The following is a 15,129-nucleotide window of genomic DNA, read 5'->3' on the forward strand; positions in this document are numbered from 1 at the left end:
AGCTGTAATTATTGTAGTGTTTGTACAAAGCTTGCCGTTGTTTACAGTTTCAGACTCCTTTATGGCGTTTTCCGAGCCTAACGGCTCGCTCTTCCTTAGTCGCCGACGCTAGCATTCCGCGCTTGGCATTCCAGTAAAGCAGCTCGCCCTGCAATATTCCTGGGCTAGTCAGTCGCCGTTTCCCATCGAAGGATTCAGCCTGCACCTCTTGCGAACGCTCAGGGAACACAAAGCGTCCCGGCACCGCTCTCATCCATGGCCAAAATCTCATGCACGCGGTGAGTCACGTGGACAGGCGGCAACCCAGGTGTGGAGAGCGCAAACGCCAAGCCTGCACTGGCGTACAGGCACCGGCCGGCTAGCGAATGCGGCTGTCACGGGAGCGTCTGTCGGCGGCGGAGTCATGTGACGCGTCGTCAAGGGTACAGCGTAGCTGCGGTCAAATGAAGGTAAAATCCTCGGCGACGGCGAATTCGCTCGACGAGATTAGTAGAGCGTTGGATTAATAACTAGATGGGGATACGAAACAAAAAAATTCGGAGGAAAAGAATGCGGCAGAACAGCGCGGGACGGGGAGATTGGAAGTCGTTAGGAGAGGCCTTCGCCCTGCAGTGTATTATAGTAAGGTTGTCGTGGTTGTTATTGATGATGATGATGACGGAGATTTTCATAAGTTCCTCAGTATTCAGGGGTGGAGTGATCCAAGGACTCGACTAACATTTCAAAGGAACAAAATAAACGCGAATCATTGGTGCCATAGATACTTCTTAACACGCTGCTTCCATTAGTGAGCCTTTTTAAGGTGCTTGTTGCCTTCGCTACGACTACAGGACTCCAATTTCCGGGACTGCCACCTGTGAGCACCATCAGGCTTGTGGTCTTTTCTTGTGAGTTGGGTAGGATGCTTCTGGCGCTAGTTGTGCTCATACAACCGCGAACAACCTCATATAAATGAACATGCCTGTCGCAAGGATAGCGTGGCACGCTTGGCCCACGAGCAGAAATTCCTTCAAATGTGCCAAAAGATTAGATTAATGCTGTAAAAACAATTCAGGCGTTGAAAAATGTTACTAAGACAGCAATTTAGGACAGTGAAGAATCTGATACCGCACAAGCGTTGCAAAACTAAGCCCACTCTAGTAAATTTAGTGGTTCACAAGTAACTGTTGATACGTTTTTAAGCATTTCGAGCTCGATCAAAAACTTCCGTAGCTGAAACCATAGTAAAACCCACTGTGTCCACAGCACGCATGTTGTGCCAGGTTCAAGCGAAAAGTTCACCACAAACATGCTCTTGAACGCAAGCATAAATGCGCCCCTATCTGCCTGTCTCACAGGCGCTAAAAGTTACCAGTTACGCAAAAAATATATGCTTCATTCTCTGTCAAACCGCTACAATAACTGAAATATTCCGCCTACAGTGCGATACATCTAAGAAGACTCCAAACAGCGCCCACAACGTCGCCGGCCTCCTTACACCAAATGTACCCGGACGAGTACCCGAGTGATCAGTGCAGTGTGTGTAAGAAAGGACCGGCCAACCGGTGGCACATCATGTGGGACTGTGCCGCCGACCCAGACGGCGCGCACTTCGAAGAGTATCCGGAGGAACTCCAGAGAGCCATCGAATCTACAAGCAAGACAGACCAGTCATGGGCCATCCAGCAGGTCTTCGCCGCGCTCGAAAGGCACGGGCTCCGTAAAACGGTCTTGTGACGAGTAGGGTCGCAGAAGAAGACGCGACGCCAGGCCACGTCGAGGCGGAGCCGTAACCCGGCTCCTGCCTACTGCAGGGTTTGTTTCAATAAAGTCCTTTCCAGTCCAGTCCAGTGGCCGCCCTTAGAGGTAACACGGAGCGCGTGGCAGCGCTCTTCGGAGCTCCTCTACAGGCGCCGGGGGAATCTTGCGGCACATGCGCAATGAGTGCCAGAGGCGGTAATAGCTGCGCGTCGTCTGCTACAGTCCCACCACTTCACCGGGAGCGCTCTTGTACAAAAGCACTACAGTCACGGCGCCTTGTTAAATCATTCGAACTTTGCTATCGGGGAACGCTTGCAAGGTGCGCCGAAAAATTTTGCTTTGTAAATTATCTTCTAGGAAATCAAACATTTACCAAATCAACATTCTGTGTCTTCTGATTTTTTCTTTGCAATTAAGGTTTGGCGGAATGCTTCACTGTCAGCAACTATCTGCGCAGACACCTCTTGTGAATGTATCTGTGACTGGCCGTCTGCTAATTTTAAGTGCAGGGAAGGTGGCTTACCCTGATATTCTGAGTTATTCCTCCACTGCAGCCTCCTGTGGAGAAGATCCTTGAAATCGATTTGCCCAACAATTACAGTGCGGAATGCTCCGCTCAGCCGAGTGGAGGAAGAACATGAAGTGGAGGTGGGATTTAGAATACGACCTTTATTTGTAGCCCGAGCTGCTGGGCCAAGGGAACGTTCATTAAGCTTCTCATTGCTCCTCAATCCAAAAGTGCCGTGATTGTTCTTCCCTCAATGGAAACATAGATGCTTTTTCCGCACGCGTGTGTGTCATGCAACACGCTTCACTAATGATGACTTGTCACGGGCTTCATAGGCATCACATCGTCCTTTTGCTGGATGGCACTGGTGAAACACTCTTGCTAGCCCAGAAACTGCTCTGTTATCGACTGTCTACAGGGCGTGACGAAATGTCCAGATGTTTTGCAGACGACGCACCTATATCTGTTGAGGAGTTAAACACTAACTGCTGTGCGAAGGCGACGCTGGTGGCGAAACCCCAGCAGTCTTTCTAGATGTTCGGGGAGACGAAGAAAAAGTAGTGCTGCTTCACGATCTGACAGGTGGCTGTTTCTTTGTGGGAGAAACTGTTGAGCATTGCTTTTTCGCTGGCGCAGTTTGCACTGTACCGGTGGGCTTTAGAGTCGGGGTTAGTGCTGACCCTTTAACTGTAGTTGATGACACTACATCGAAACGCAGTAGCGAATCGAGCATTAGGTTCACAGATTCGAAAGTATTGTCGAACAAATACCTGTTGGCTTTCAGTGAAAGATTGGACAGGATAAGCATGCATTTCTGAGTTTCTTGCTCGGGGTAGCTGCAATGCTCTATTGTCTCCAATTACGAGAAAGCAAAGTCGGTGCATCAGAACGCTGGCTCACGCGGTATTCTTATTCTGCTTTGTATCAGCTTCATCATCCAGGTCGTCGCGTTTGCGAAAACCTGCTTGAAGCTTTTCCCAATTTGGGACGTCCGCTGTCTTGAGGTGGCATCTCATCAACATAAACTCTTTCGGTGGCCATTTCGAAACGGTCAGAAAGATGACTATGTCGTTAGCAACTTCGTGGGACCCAAACTCTGTTTGATAAAGCCAGCCGTACTGTCGTTTCCAAGCAGTGGAAGTGAAGTAGCCGCAACAGAAGTAAGAGGCACCCTTTCCTTGGCTGGAGTCCCTGTAGCTTCTGATTTGGCCGGGGTTGTGGCTGTGGTGGCCTGACTGTCTGAAGCGCTTGTGTCGGAGTCCTCGTTGCCTGTCGCAGGTGAACAGGCTCGAAAAATCTTTGCTTCAGTTTGGTCGAGGCGGCACAACATTGGTGAAAGCATGTTCTTCGTAGCTCCGAGGTGCAATTCCATATCGGCTGACGCACTGTTGAAGTGTGTGAGGATGTAGGGGCTGCTGTTGAGTTGTCGGCGCATATCCTAAACTTCTACCCTCAAACTTCCCACCTTTGCACAACGGCTATGTATGCTTCCGCCTTGCTGGCATCGTGCATGGTTTTGAAACTTTCGATGGATGGCTACTTTATGCTGACAAAACGTGGATGACATCAGCCTGTAGCAATCGGTGACAGAAGGGTTAGTCGAAGAGAGCGTAGATCCCACATACGTTGAAACGTAACCGCTTAAAATACATGGCCCCGCATTGGGCGCCAAATGTGACGACCCACAGCAGCCGCCAGGGGAAAGAAGGTCGGCCAGGGCCGCAGGCACGACTCGACACTTCTACAGCCAGAGAAGAACTGCCTATTTCAATTTCCAAGCATACAATGGTTGAGCACGCAGCTGTCGCATGCATGGCATAGGGTGTCGGAGCATCGGCGTGAGAATGAAGAGAAGTAGAGAGCCACAGCAGCGAAGAAATACGCAAAAAGGCACGTACATAGTGCGCCATGTTACGGCGAGTTCCATATAGCGATAATAACAGCGATGCTCTCTGAATCACGATCACCTCGCGGGCCATGTCTGCACATCGAGGCGCAGCCAGAATATAACATTCTTATGCCGAAAAAAAACAGAATCGTGGTAAACCGCTTCACGTAAACGTATATCAATTAGATTACGTTGTTATTCTGCAACGAACACACTGAAACCACAGATCATGATGATTGCTTCGGAAGCTAAAAAAGAGGGAGACACGCAACAGCTCTCAACCTCTAAGAGGAGGGTCTCGCTTTGTGCACTTTCGCTATAGGCATGCTGTTTTCTGAGAGACCATTTCCTGCAGCCATTCGAAAGAAAAAACGGCAGAAAAGCACGAAACCGGCGAATCCACAAAAACACCACGTCGAGCTCCTCTTCACGGCCCATTTGTGCCAAATCACAGCCGCCTCACAGCCCGGCGGGAACCGCTTCGCGCATAACTGCACAGCGCTGCAGAGCCGTGGTCATGCGCGGATAACACCTCTTCCCTTTCGCATTACGGGGTCTTCTAACGTCGACTCGATAGAAGCTGTGAGTGTTGATTTTATCTTTATGAAGAGGCTTTCCAGGTGTCCCCGCTGAAATTTGAAGTTTCTCCATCTTGCGAGGCCGAACTACTCTACTCGGTATAGCTTGTCCGGGGAAAAAAAGGTGCATTTCACTAAAGCTGACTTTTCCTTTTTTTATAAGACCGGGAAAGACCTGACGGGCTGATCAAGCTTCATTTAACGCTTAGTGTCACGTGGCCTCAGCAAGAAAACTTGACAACAATGACGTAACGGCAGTTGTCAACACCATGTAGTGTGCACACCCTGAGACAGCTTCAGGAATCATTAAAGGTACCGCTGAAACAAGGAAAGTTATAGGAGTGTCAAGCCCTATTGTTTTTACATAAATTATCCACGCCAGGTAGCAAAAATGTGCCCATCGAAAGACAGGACTGTTACGTTTCCGGGATACGCCTGTTTTCCTGTCAACTAATTTCTTCCCAAAGTATCTCAGGATGGGTACTTCACAAACTACAGAATCAACAGCTAGCATGAATACTTACTAAGGCTGTCGAGGTATTGTTTTAACATCGAGCTACTACCACTAAATAAACACGCGAACACGAAAGCGCGAACCGCTGACGCCGCCAAGGCAGTACATAAACGCTTCATCATTCTCTCCCCAGTGCTTCCTTTTTACCAATCAAACTAAGGCTCCTACGCTAACATAATTCTCCCGATTGCTCTAAAAAGCCAATACACTCAGCGGTCTATTTCAGCCTTATCCCGAAAGAAAACGAAGCACCAACGGACTACTCCATTGCTGTATGCCTTTACATCACCGCAGGTACAGTACACGGGCGTTAAAAACGCCAAACAGCAAAAGATTGGGTAGGCGCCAGCTTACGCCGTCTTTCCCTTGCACACGACGGCAAGATAAGAAGGGAACTGCACTACGAAGTTCGTGTGTCTCGCGAATTTAGCTCGTGTCATCTTCATTCATTCTCGATTCCTAAGAACTATGGTCAACGAACACAGTGATAGCCCGGTAAAGAAGGCCCTTAACAACATTACTAGTAGTAGCTATCCCGCAGGAGGAATCACCGTCACTAATTCAATCCGTCACAGCCACCATAATCCAACGCTGCGAATAAATGAGGACAGAGAATCTACACGAGAATCAACTTGCTAAAAAATAAAATAAGCTTGGGACAAGCCCCGAGGAAAGCGCCGCTGGAAATCTATAAGCAACAGAGAAGGATCAAAGCTTAGGGGCTTTGAAGATCGTCTAAGTCCAGGTTGACAGCCAAGTAAAAGATTGCCGCCTATACGTACTGACTGGACAAAATTCGGCACGCATAGCGATTAGAAAAACAAAATTTATATACAATAGGTGATTTTCAGCTGAATGGTGTCAAAATTGGAAGGAAAGAAATGTATTTGACTATGCGCGATTCCTGGGGAAACTGAAGGTCATATACGATTTCTTCGCGGCCTCTAAAAGCGCGAGCATTTGCGAATTAAAATAATTTTCACCAACCTCTGCAGTGAACTAAACCGCGACTGAAAAGCTGTAAAATGTAAACTCACTAGTCCCGCTCCTCCCCTTGTCCCTAGTACAAACGCAAATTCTAGGTTGCACCAGCAAAATATCATGTACATTTAAGAGCAAGAAGCCATACAACCATCAGCATCCAATAAACATAACACGTTCATCGTCAGCGTTACTAAACCACTTTCTTGATGATGATGTTAGGTTTTCTTGGCGCAAGGGCATCAAGGCCAAAGAGCGCCAGTACTATGGTGAGGATTATTCAAGTGAGAATATAAAGTACAGAATATATAATAAAAGGTATCTCAGATTTCTGTTGGTGTAGAGGGCCAAGAATTGGTGTAGAGGGCCAAGTAAAAACATTTGACACTATGCCAGGCATTTTCTACGTGCACCCCTTGCCCCCGTCTTTGCGGTAGCAATGAGTGGCCCTACCGGGTCCTAGCGTGCGATGGTGGCTCGGCTCACGGGTGATACGACACATACCTTAAAAAATCTACGTCTGAGAGGTACTTAAAAACACGGTTAGTAGAGAAAAGTGGCTCGTCTGATAAAAACAGCAATGGGTGTTGAGGGATCATGCGTGTGTACAATTCTGGAAAATGAAGCTTTCTTTGCGGTTCAAGTAGTTTGCATTCTACCAGTACGTGAATGACTGACAGCGACCCTCCACACCTCAAGCAGCGTGGCTGTTCTGTTCCTTTCAATAGGTACGCATGTGTAGCATGGGTATGGCCTATGCGCAGTCTACAGAGAGTAACCTCTGTTATCCTGTCTCGTTTCTCACAGATCGATCTACCTAACTTGGGTTTTACCATGTGCAATTTGTTTGCTGTTTCCCCATTCCAATCTTCCTGCCATTGGTCTCGCAGCCTCTTACGTACGTACGCTTTAAGATCCTCGTACGGGACGCTTTGAATATCTAGATCATTCCGAAGAGCTGCAGTTACAGCATTCCTGTCTGCTTGCTCATTTCCGGCTATGCCGCAGTGACCTGGGACCCAACAGACAGTGATTTCAAGTTTTTGTTTGTGGGCTGAGCACAGTAGTTTTAGCAATTGATTAAAGACTGGATTTTTTTGTAACTTTCCTGACGCTAAAGCCTGCACAGCACTTTGAGAATCCGTGAATATCACTGACTTTGGGACATTGTTCTCAATAATATATTCTACAGCCAATACAAGGCCGCGTGTTTCAGCAGTGAATATAGATGTGGCTTCAGGCATAGTCTTTGACGTGGAAAAGTTGGGACCATGTGCAGCACATGATACTGCACCAGCTGACTTGGATGCATCTGTGTAGAACTCAGATGCTCTGTACTTGTTCTGCAAAAACAAAAAATGCTGCATAATTAATTCCTTTGGAGCGGTTCTTTTGTCAATCTTCATAAAAGAGAGATCATAAGAGATAGGGCAGAGATCCCATGGAGGGACAAAGTCAGCAAAGCTGGTTTTCTGAGCGTCAGTGAAGGATATTCCCAGGCCTGCGGCCAGTGCCCTCACCGACAGAAGGAATGGCTCAGCCATGGCAGGTCGCTTTTCAAAAAGCTTGATTGCCTGGTTACCTAGAGTGCTGTTCGGGTGTCCGGTCAAGGATGTCACTTTTAGAGCATAATTCAACCCAGTGTACTTCCGCTGTGTTTCAAGAGACCACTGATTGGCTTCCACATACAGGCTTAACACAGGGCTTGTTCGGAAAGCGCCTGTAGCCAGACGAAGGCCAAGATGGTAGACAGGGTCTAACATCTTTAGTGCTGTTCTCGCGGCAGATTGATAAACAAGACACCCGTAGTCGATGCGGGACCTCACAAGGCTATTGAATAAGGCCAATAGGCACTTTGTGTCAGTACCCCAAGACTGGTGTGAGAGGACTTTCAGGATCCTGACTGTATCCAAACATTTAACTTTAAGGCGTTTGAGGTGTGCAATGAATGAAAGTTTGTCATCAAGCACAACCCCAAGGAACTTGTGCTCCTTTTTTACTGCTATGGGTGTTTCATTGAGTTTAATAACAGGATCTGGGCGGATACCACGCTGCCTAGAGAAGACCACACACGTGCTTTTTTCTGGGTTAAAACAGAAGCCATTCTCATCTGCCCATTTTGTAAGTTTGTTTGCAGCTAGTTGGATTTGCCTCTCACAAATGGACATATTACATGATTTAAACGCAATGTGCACATCATCAACATATAGCGAGTAGGATATGGAGCGAGGCAGTGCAGTTCCTAAGGAATTCATTTTAACAATAAAAAGGGTGCAGCTGAGCACACCACCCTGCGGCACTCCATTTTCTTGGACGAACATCCTCGAGAGGACATTTCCAACCCTAACCTGAAAGGTGCGCTCCGAAAGGTAATCTTTCAAACTGTTCAGCATGTTTCCACAAACTCCAAGGCGGCGAAGATCGCAAAGAATACCGTAACGCCAGGCTGTGTCGTAAGCTTTCTGGAGGTCAAAGAAAACTGATAAACAATGCTGCTTATGAACAAATGCATCCCTGATGTAGGATTCAATAGCCACTAGGTGGTCTGCTGTCGATCTACCAGAGCGAAATCCCGCCTGGCGATTGTCTATAATACCATGGTACTCAAGAAAATAGATAAGGCGACGGTTAATCATTTTTTCGAAGACCTTTCATAAGCAACTGGTTAAAGCGACCGGTCTGAAACTAGTTGCAAGTGATGGATCTTTCCCCTCCTTTAGAATCGGCACCACAATAGCTTCTTTCCACACTTTTGGAAATTGCCCTGCACGCCAGATCTTGTTAAACAACAGTAAGAGCGCTTCTAGCGTGTCGTCGTGCAGGTGCTTAATCATGGTGTATGTTATTCGGTCTCGACCTGGTGATGATTTACCACAAGTAGTGAGCGCCACTTTAAGCTCCTGCATAGTGAAGGGGCAATTATACCCTACCTCAGACTGCCGTTTGTCACGTACAATCTTCCGTTCCTCTGCATTCTTGTGTCTCAGGAAGTTATTTGAATAGTGAGCTGAGCTTGATACATACTCAAAATGCTTGCCTAGAGCATTCGCTTGGTCTTGTAAAGTGTCTCCACTTGTGCTGACCAAAGGGTACGTAAGAGTGTTACTTCCTCGGAGTGCTTTAATTCTCCTCCATACTTTCCGCGTGTCAGTATATGATGTGATTGATGACACAAAACGATTCCAGCTTTCTTTTTTCGCAATACGCCGAATCCGTCTGCCATTGGCCTTTGCCCGCTTGAAAAGTACCAAATTTTCAGTCGTTGGGCACCTACGCAAGACACCCCATGCTTTATTCTGTTCCTTACGGGCCTGCCTACAATCATCATTCCACCAAGGTTTCGGCTTAGCAACCCTACTAGAAGAAGTCTGGGGGATGGACCTCAGCGCAGCTTCAATTATATGGGTGGTCAGAGTCTCAGCAGCTTCATCAATACCAAGGTTGTCTATAAGTGTATAGTGACACTCAGAGAGCTCTTTGAATTTTTTCCAGTCTGCGGCCTCCTCCTTGAACTTTTGTGGGCATGGAGTGTTGTCTTGTTTGTTGTCTACAAGCTTGAGGCTCACTGGAAAGTGGTCACTTCCGTACAGGTTATTAATGACCTTCCACTGGAGTGCTGGAAACAGAACTGGAGAGGCTATGGCGAGATCTATGCAGGAGTACGTGGTATGTGTTGTGTTATAATATGTTGGGTCTTTCTTGTTAAGTATGCATGCTCCAGATGATAGCAGAAACTTTTCAACGAGGCGTCCTCTAGCATCCGTGCGTGCAGAACCCCAGAGTGGGTGGTGAGCATTACAATCCCCAACTAGCAGATACGGCTCTGGCAGCTGATCAACTAATGTTTCAAACTCCATACTGGACAGCCCGTGGTCTGGAGGTATGTACAGTGAGCATACTGTTACCAGTCTATTAAAGATAATGGCTCGTATGGCTACAGCCTCTAAACTGGTCTGTAGCGGTAAGAACTGGCATGCCACTGATTTTTTCACGATAATCGCAACTCCTCCAGAGGGATGCATGCAGCCATCCCTGTCCTTCCTAAATACAGAGTAGTTCTTTAAGAAGTTAGTTTGGTTCGTCCTCAAGTGTGTCTCCTGGAGACACATAATACTTATTTGGTGTTGTGACAGCAATTCATAGATATCGTCCAAGTTTTTCAAGAGGCCTCTGCAGTTCCATTGGACTACATTATCAGTTACCATCAGCTTATGCTGAACAAGGATTAAGGAAGTGCCATGCTGTCACCCTCCCAGGCTCAAGACACCTTCCCAGGAGCCGTGACCCTAGGTGTCTTTTGCTTTGAACGGTCGAGTGACGTGCCGCGCCCTATCGGCGTACCACGCAACGGAGGGCTTGGCGTTGTGTCCATGGCTTCTTGCGAAGCCTCGTCAGCAGGGCTAGGCTGGCTGGTTGCGGCAGCCTGCCTCTCAGCAGGGACCGGCAGTGCAGTGCCAGCAAGGGGCCTAGCGTTGGCATCAAGGGGTGCTGGGGCAGCCCTTGACGCTTCTGTTGTGGCATGTGCAGTGGCCTTAGCCACCGGCACTGAGGGGGCTTGGGGTGTCCCTTGGGGCCTCACTGGGAGGGTTCCAAGGGGAACTCGAACCGAGTGTAGCGCCGCCCCCCGTCGCGCTACATCGGCAAAGCTAGTGTGTGTCAGGAACAGTCTCTGTCGTGCTTCCCTAAAGGTAATGTTTTCCTTATACTTCAGAGCAATTATTTCTTTTTCTTTCTTCCATTGCGGGCACAAGCGCGAGTACGCGGCGTGCTCTCCCATGCAGTTTACACAGTGGAGTGGAGCTTCACAGGTGTCAGACGAGTGGTCGGGGAGGCTACACTTTGGACATGCTGCCTTGCCTCGGCAGCTCAGTGAACCATGGCCAAATCTTTGGCATTTATAGCAGCGACGGGGGTTTGGAATATACAAACGCACAGGGATTTTAACGTAGCCTGCCTCGACAGACTCGGGCAGTACACTGGTCGAGAATGTGAGGATTACATGCTTGGTCGGAATTTCCTTCCCATCTCTACGTATCTTGATTCGTTGAACATTCACAACATTCTGGCCCTCGAACCCTTCCAGGAGTTCTTGCTCAGACAAGTTCAGAAAGTCTTCATCAGAGATAACACCTCTGGTAGTGTTCATGGATCGGTGGGGACTGATGCTCACAGGATTGTCGCCAACAGTGGTTATTTTCGTCAACTTGGCACACTGAGCTGCATCTTGTACTTCTAGGAGAAGGTCACCGCTTCCCAGCTTGCTTACTTTATAACCGCCGCCTAGCTCATTCGTTAGAACTTTGGCTACCAAGAATGGTGACAGACGTCTCATTGACAAGCCTTCTTTTTCACAGTGCATGACGTGAAACTTTAGGAAATTTTCTGACTTTTTAGGAGTGAAAAACTGCTGGACTGCTTCGTTGCGTCCCCGTTTTGGAGGACGATCATGGGATGCAGAAAATCTTGTTGCCATAACAAGTGAAATCAATTCAGCAGCTATGCTGGCCGCCCACCACCGAGCCCAACCTGGGAACGCGCTAGATGCGCGTTAGCCATACATAGCTGCTATAACCCTGTTTAAGTCCTCAAGGTTGATTCCTTACCCAGGGTTAACCCTCGCCGCCTGGAAATGTGTGGAAATGAGGAAAAGAAGAGATGACAGGATAGGGGTAGAAAAGAAGACAGGAAGGTGAAAGAGCTGAGAGGGAGGCAGGAAAAGGCGACTGGCTGGTTCCCCCCGGGCGGGTCAGACCGGGGGCACCGTCTGCGAGAAGCAGGGGCCAAAGTGGTGTGTTGCCTCTACCGGGGGGCCATGAAGGTCCAAAACAACCCCGGCTTTGGCTCAGCCACCAGGATTCCCTTTTCCCCGGACACGGCTCAGCCACGCACAGCCGGGGCGTGGGTGGGTCCAACCCACATGTGCTCGGGTCCGTGGTGTTGCAAGTCACCAAGTGCCTATGGCAGTAGGCACCCCTGCGGAGCTCGGGACCGTGGTGGCGCTACTCACCAAAACACCTTGAGTACACAAGGTGCCCCCTGCGGGGTAAACCACTTTCTTGCTCCCACAAAGATCCCTGGGTTGCGGCTATCAAACGCCAACTATTAATAACAGAATCGCTCTGGATATCTTGTACTCCTAAACGACAAATAACAAGCTTTCTCCTAAAACTCTGGCCCGGTAGAGAGGAGGGCAAGTGTCCCTTCAAGGTAGAACAATTTCATTGTTTTTTGAATTGTTCCAAAATAAGGTATACCTACACTTTTTTTCTTGTGCCTCCTCACCAGGTGTGACAGAGGTCGTCCCAAAATATACAGTTGTTACATGACATATTTAAAGCGATCGACCTATTTGAATGTGCCGATCGTTCTCAAAGGGTTTGTATAAAATTATTGATGAGAGTATAGCCTCTATTCAATGGTAACATATTTGTGAAATTCGCACATGTGCTGTTCATGCCCACTTTCTTCATGCGTTCACTTCTTCGGGCAAAACAGAACTCATGCATGTATTCAATTGAATTAATTAGACTGTTCTGCAACCGCTGCCACTGCGATTGTTTCTCTGAAATAATCAGGCTGCGAGCTCCCTGTGGGATGGTGTGACCTGCTGCTGCGACCTGAAACTTCTCGTAACTGGGAAACTCACCGATAGCTAGAAAAAGAAAACTACATCTGCAATATCAGACTTAATATCACAAACACGGCAGTACCTAATACAAAACATCTTTCTGCTTGTGTGCACCTATTTTCACCTCGATCCCAAGTGTCGGCCTCTTCAGACCTTTTGCACGTAGGGTCACCGGTAAAAGAGTTTTGAAAGAAGGCAGAAACGCAGAAAGTACTCACATGTGCGGGACTGGCATTCGAAGACGACGAATCCGCGCAAGCGGATGCCGAAGGTTCCCCCTGTTAAAAAAGCACAGAAGAGGAAAGTGTGAAAAAGGCTCAGAGTTTGATCTTTTCTAACAAGACCAAAAAGCCAATCTTGCAAAATATACAGGCCACGGTATGAGGCAGAGACAAGAGAGCCTTCGCTATCCACGGAGAAAACGTCATTGCCTCTATCTTAATACCAACATGATATCCGCATGCTTCATACCGAGCACAACGGAGACACAGAAAACCGCTGTTCGTGCCGTTTTCTGACAAAACTGAAATGAAGACCATTGTGCTTTTTTTATTAAATTGCCACTTCTCTGAATAGGCAAACACACTGCGCTTTTAGTTGGCATGTTTACGAGGCAAATATTCAGCATTTCTAGCACCTAATTTATTCTACATCGATAGCTCGTTGCTTCAACATTTATTTCTTTCGAACTTAAGTAATACATAGTGAGAAGATGATAAAAAGTTCCCTTTATTTCTGCGTGCAGGCGAATATCTAGAAAACCGTGCTATTAGTTAGGGGTAGCTTAAGCCGGGCTGTACGCGTTCGACACGACCCTATAAACTCAAAGCAGTGCCTTTAGTTGGTAGGGAAGATTGAGGATAGCAGTATACCCTAATGTTCAGAAAAAACATTTGTTGTCATATTTGTAGTCAAAGCTGTTTTTTTTTACTTTTGGAAAATGTCATGGCCGTTTTAAACAATCCTTTCTTAAACCTTCCCATATGAGGGCAATTGCAACTTCAATTGTAAAATATAGCGGGCCACTAGCAAGATACAAATTAAGAATGCAATTTTGGAAAATAAAGTTCTTACAATCTAGAGCAATGATACGCAGCCTTGCCCAACTAAAGGTTTTCGCAATGAGAACGATCCTAAGGCAGCATGAGAGTACGCAGGACTTCTTTGATTGCACGGCGTCTTGTGGAAATTTTACGAGCTGTCCGAATTTCCGGGCTTCAGAAACATGATTCATTTCCATTTTGAACTGGCTGCTTACCTATAGAAACCACGCATTTTAATTCGCGAAAACGAAATTCAGTCAACGCATAGTTGACAGCTGTTTCCTATTTAATATTCGGGGGTCACGAAGCGGGAAGAAAATCTGCCTGGAAATTGTTACCGGCATACGCAACAAACCTTCACTTCATGTCTTGATATTCTTAAAATGCTTTAACGACTGTTATATCTCACGTGATTGCCATTAGAGAAAAGGTGTGCCACCGCCATTTCCGTCCACCACGATGCGGCGCAGTAGTTTGACGGTTTAATAATTCCAGTTCTTCACTAAATTACTACCGTTCCACGTTTTAGTGAAATAAGCCCTTTGGAGCAGACATAGGACAGAAGCGAATAGTCAGAGCATGGACGTCGCTAAAAGAGCACAATCCTCTAAACTGTGATAGTGTGTCCCAACAAAAGCGCTGAATGGAAAATTGCGCGCATTGCGTTCCGACATTACCGAGAATCGCCAAGGAAGTCTATAACATCATTCACAGTGTAAATGCTGAGTTTGACTGTTCCTGCTTAAACTCGCATATACTTGGCGGTATTGTAATTTAAGATCAATGCTTATCAGGCCTGATCGTGTCTCTAATGCGGGCCTTGCATTCCGTGATCTAGGACCGAAGAAGACCCGAGTGACTGATTCGCATGCTTCGTGGGCGTTACTTTTACCAGCAGCTTCTACCTTCACAAACATTGGAAAAGATCTTCATCTCCAATTTACCCACAAACTAAAGCAGCCCTGAATTTTGCACAAATCAGATATTGTTTGCTCAGCAACTTGCGCTTTACAACTATATGCGTAAGAACGCAAACATTTAAAAAAACGCTAGTCATCCACTTTCCCATCTAGTTTTTAGAGAAAACATGTTGAATGGAGGCTTCAAAAACTTTTAAAAAGTGTATATTTGGAGAGTCGGCGCAATCCACCCACATCACGAAATTCCTCACGCTCAATACTACTGTTCTTACAAAACCAAAAATAACCACCTACTTCCAAAAGCTCGCCGGATATAACTATATATAAGA

The 15,129-nt window shown here is 47.1% G+C and overlaps 1 protein-coding gene across 3 annotated transcripts in view; it reads right to left on the bottom strand.

The window, feature by feature from the left end:
* Nucleotides 1-15,129, bottom strand: part of LOC144141113 (protein O-mannosyl-transferase Tmtc3-like) — a 232,620-nt gene that overhangs the window by 72,238 nt on the left and 145,253 nt on the right. For all 3 annotated transcript variants that reach the window (XM_077672639.1, XM_077672640.1, XM_077672641.1), the window contains one exon: nucleotides 13,056-13,115. In XM_077672639.1, the coding sequence (XP_077528765.1) occupies nucleotides 13,056-13,115 (60 nt within the window). The remainder of the gene's footprint in view (nucleotides 1-13,055; nucleotides 13,116-15,129) is intronic.

The sequence above is a fragment of the Haemaphysalis longicornis genome, unplaced genomic scaffold, assembly GCF_048455015.1.
Source record: "Haemaphysalis longicornis isolate Haplotype H1 unplaced genomic scaffold, Haemaphysalis longicornis Haplotype H1 scaffold_6, whole genome shotgun sequence".
NCBI lineage: Eukaryota > Metazoa > Arthropoda > Arachnida > Ixodida > Ixodidae > Haemaphysalis > Haemaphysalis longicornis.